Source organism: Galeopterus variegatus, unplaced genomic scaffold (genome assembly GCF_000696425.1).
Source record: "Galeopterus variegatus unplaced genomic scaffold, G_variegatus-3.0.2 Scaffold390, whole genome shotgun sequence".
Lineage (NCBI taxonomy): Eukaryota > Metazoa > Chordata > Mammalia > Dermoptera > Cynocephalidae > Galeopterus > Galeopterus variegatus.
In genome coordinates this window covers 577,798-582,020 of record NW_007726501.1, presented here as the reverse complement: position 1 = coordinate 582,020, position 4,223 = coordinate 577,798, and the positions used below count along the sequence as shown (strand labels likewise).

Here is a 4,223-nt window from a genome sequence, read left to right as displayed (position 1 = left end):
AATGCACAAAAATGTAGAGCAGAAGCTTGAGTGAGTGACTCAGGATGTGCCATTTCCCTGCGCACTGGCCAGCTTCGGCCAAGGTTTCAGGACCTATCCTTTCCCCTAAGAAAGTACAGCTTCCACCTCAGTGGGGACACTTAAAAAGCCCACCTTGAACAGGGCAGTCTCCCACATGTCCCTCTCCCAAATGGTCTGCTCAGGTGCATTCAGAGGTGCTGTCCTGTTTGAATATTTTCCCCTTCTCTCTTTCTCTCTCTTCCCTGGCCAGCCTCAGCCCCTCAGCCTTTTCTTCCCTCCAGATCTTTCTTCCTTTGCCATTATCTCTGCTCCCCCAGCCTGTCTGGAATGGGAGGGAGAGGGTTAAGATGTTCTACAAATGCAGCTCGTAAAGCTGCTTGGATACATTAGAAACACATGAATATCCTGAAATACAAAGTGTCTTTAAAACCAACCTAGGAATGTTTATCCTAAGGCTGGATGGATGCAGAGAAATAGTGCCAGGGAGCAGTGCTGACAGCCTCCTCTGAGTTAAAGTGAGAGCAGGTAAATTTCATTTGCTAATGAAAATCAAACTCAATTAAAACCTAGTTTCCCTTTGTCCTTTTCTCTTCCAACCCTGGGAGCCCAGGGATCCTGGGCCCCAGGGCCCAGGCTGGCATTGAGACATCGAGTACCCTGCCCAGAAAAACCCAGCCAAGATCTCTTTCCACAGTGGGAGGCTTCAGGGCAGCCAAGGCTGTGCGAGGCACTGTAGCCCACCCCAAGAGGTAGTAAGCCTTGTTGGCCAAGATGTTTTGGAGCAAGAGAAAGGCTCTGGCAACTCTTTGAACAAAGGCCATGCTGTGGCCGCTGCCCTCCATTCCTGCCTGTGCTGCCCTCTCAGGGCTCCTCCAGGGAAATCTTGGTGCACTAGGCAGAGCTTGAGAAGTTACTGCAGGCTCTCCCATCTTCCCCCTTGCAGCCCCTCTGCTTGGCTCTCTTGTTTGAGGGGCCATTGCTGCCGGCAGATCCCAGTTGGGCACCCTGGCCTTCCCAGCCTAAACCACAAGGAGTCTGAGGATAAAATTGTCAAGTTGAAAGAATTGACTTCAATCCTATAGGAATTCATGAGCCTGAAAGTCAAAAAAGCAGAGGGACAGATGGTTCAGAAGGTCAGGCCCCTCTAGCTGGGCAAGCAAGTGAATCTTGACCTTGCCATTGGGAAAAGAGGAAAAATGCTAGGAGGGTCTGTGCTTGCTTCCCAGAGCACACTTCAGTCTTCATTGTCCTCCGAACTTTCTTTTTCCACAGCAAGCCAGTTTGGTAGCTGCCTGGCAGAGTAAGAAACCTTGTTGGGAACAATTAATGAATCTCTTATCTCCCTCGGCAAAGACAGGGAGGGAGGATTATTCTTGCTTCAGATGAGTAGAAATTCTAGAAACTCGGACCCAAAATTATTCACGGAGCTCATTCTAGTTCTATAAACCATCCCCACTGATTAGTGGCTACAACTCAATATCTAACAGGATATGCAGACATTTAAAAACAGTGGAGGCATATCAGGACGCCATTGACATGCCTAGTAGAAAAACCACAGCATGTGTTTATCCAGATCCAAGACAAGAAGGGAACAAGCAGCTACTTTCTTCTAAGTAACAATGTCTCGAGTTTTTTTGTTTGCTTGTTTGTTTGTTTTTTTAAAGGATAGGGAGACATGGGGTACTAAGAAAATATCCAAATAACTTAATCACTAAAGGTACACCATAAATCTCAATAATTCCGGGCACCAAGCCCTTCCTTGGCAGGGGCTCCACGTTTAAGGAGCAAAGCCTAAATTCGAGATGCAACCCAAAGCCTTCCCTCAGCACCATCCCTCCCAAACAAACCTGCTTGTGTCTCCTCAGCGGACAAGATGAAATCTCACCTCACCATTTTTGGTGAAGAGGGACCCAGTCGACTTTGGCAGTCTGTGGAGCTGAGGCCTTTCCTCTGTGCGCAGGGCTCCGGGCTCCGGTAAAGTGGGAGGGGGAGGAAAGAATGTGGAGCTGCCCTTGGCCGCGGCGTGCACCGGCAGCTGCGCCATGGCCAGAGGTGAGCTGGCACAGGCGCCGGCTGGTGGGGACTCCCCGGGCTGTGTTTTCGTTTTTCGTTTTTCTGGCTGGAAAATAGAAGAGGCTCAAAGCCCCGGCCAAGAGCAGGGCGGAGGCAGAGAAGAAGAGTCGGTAAACACCGCCCCAAAAACTCCACGAAGGCAGCAAAAAATGCTGGGTAACCAAACAGAGCCAGAAATGATAATTCCAAAGGAAAAGGGAATTAAGAGTGAGGGGAGGTGGGCAGTGGGCCCTTCCCCGCTGCCTGGGTCTCTAGGCTTGCATGGCAGTTCTCACGCTGGCTAGACTGTAACTTTCAACTTGACCTTGGCCTCTAGCCATGTCTGACCCATATGTAAAACCAGCCTCAAGTCCCCAGGAACTGGGGCCTCGAACCCCACTGTCTCTTTGTCACTGTGTTTTACAATGCCACTTCGAGGAAGGGGGGGGTGGTAAAAGGGCTGGAAAGTCACACAAAAATCAAGTCCCTACAGAGGCTGTTTCCTTAGTCTGCAAATGGCCAGTCAGGGAGAAGGTAAACTGGGGGCAAATCAATATTTACCCACAACTGCTAAAAAGTCAAGAGAGAAAGGGCACACTGGGTGTATATTGGGGGGAGGGGCTGGTGGGTCATAGACGGTTTTATTGGGCTACACTTACATTGGTCAGGGTAAACTTGGGATCAGAGCAGATAAAAGCCGGAGTCCAGCCACATTGGTCTCGACCCTGCAGGAAACCCAGGTGCCTTAGTGAAAATGGGGGAAGGGGTTGTCAGCGTGGGGTGTGGGGAATGTACAGTGCTCTGAGCTTAGGGCTCAGTCTGCAAGCTAGGACCAGAAGGCAGGTCCAAGCCTGGCTGCTCACCAGTCCGCCTGGAGTGGAAGGAGACCAGCACTCTCCTCAGCTCTGATGTTCCCGGAATGTGCCCACTTTCACTTTGAGCGCTTGTTCCCCTTCTGGGCATCTGACCAGCACACAGACTCGAAATCAGAAATGGAAGTATATGGCCCCAAAGCGACAGGAACCCCAGAATCCCTCACCAAAACATGGCAGCTGCAAGAGGAGTCACTGCTTGGCTCTTCCAGTACCAACACCCCACCGTGCTCCCAGGAAAGGGTTGTGTTTCTCAGGCACAGAGGAAAGGCTTCTCAGGCTGGTTCTTAGGCAAGGAGAACAGGGCACTCTCTGCAGACTAGAGATCCTACTTGGTGGAAAGGTATGAAGTGGCCCCAAAGAGCCCCTTTGTCCTGTTCCCAAACAGTGGGAAAGAGTGGGTCCTAGGTGCCTGGAGAGTCAAGTCCGACCCACATTCTATGAAGCCAGCGGCCCAGCTGGGGCCTGTTCCTCTTAAGCTCCTTCCAGGACGAGTCCAGCCAGCCGGACTGGCTATGTGGAGCATGGGTGATAGATGCACACCGATCGCTCTCTCTACTCAGTCTCTGGAGGACGAAGAATTGTTACTGGGCCAGAGCGGGGAAGAGGCTGTATAATAAGTGTGCATCCGTGTACACTCAAGTGTATGTGTGTCATTTTGGTGTGTGATGAGTCGTTCTGAGTGTATGGGACTAAATGTAAGAGTGGACATTAACACTGTGGACAGAGAAGGGAAGGGGACTCCTAAGCGCAATTCAAGCTTTCTAGTGGAATGTCCTGGAACCCATAAGCCAGATGTATCTGTCCTCAGGAGTCGACAAGTAGCAAATGCCCTGCCACTGTTCCCCTGGAAAGAGAGCCAAATCGTGACGCTGTCGAAGCCGCAAGCGCTGATGTCCGTCCTAGAGTGTCGCTGCAGAAAGACGCGAGGATACCTGGAAAGAAAACAGCCCCAGAAGCCCCGAAAAACACCCAGTCTGACCTAGGCTGGTCACGTCCTCTCCACTCTCCCATCCATGGCCGCCAAGAGATTTACCTAACCTGTCCCAACCGCCTTAGTTCGCAGCCCAAACGCGAGCCCACGTACGTCGCCTTCCCTCCTGGTTGCGCTGCTCTGGGCCCCACTGGAATAGAGGAAGGAAACGGGGGCTGCGAGGGGGCCGCCCTTCCCTCCTTGCCCCACCCGCCCGTGTCCCCCGCCTCTGCCCAGGGTGAATGGTGCGCGGCAGCGCGGCCCGCGCTGGCTCTGGCTCTGGGGACGGCGCGGGCGGCGGCGGG

At 52.3% G+C, this 4,223-nt stretch overlaps 1 protein-coding gene across 1 annotated transcript in view; it reads left to right on the top strand.

The window, feature by feature from the left end:
• Positions 1-4,223, top strand: part of HOXA13 (homeobox A13) — a 16,950-nt gene that overhangs the window by 9,150 nt on the left and 3,577 nt on the right. The window contains 1 exon segment of the mRNA XM_008568255.1: positions 3,334-3,423. Within this exon segment, the coding sequence (XP_008566477.1) occupies positions 3,334-3,423 (90 nt within the window).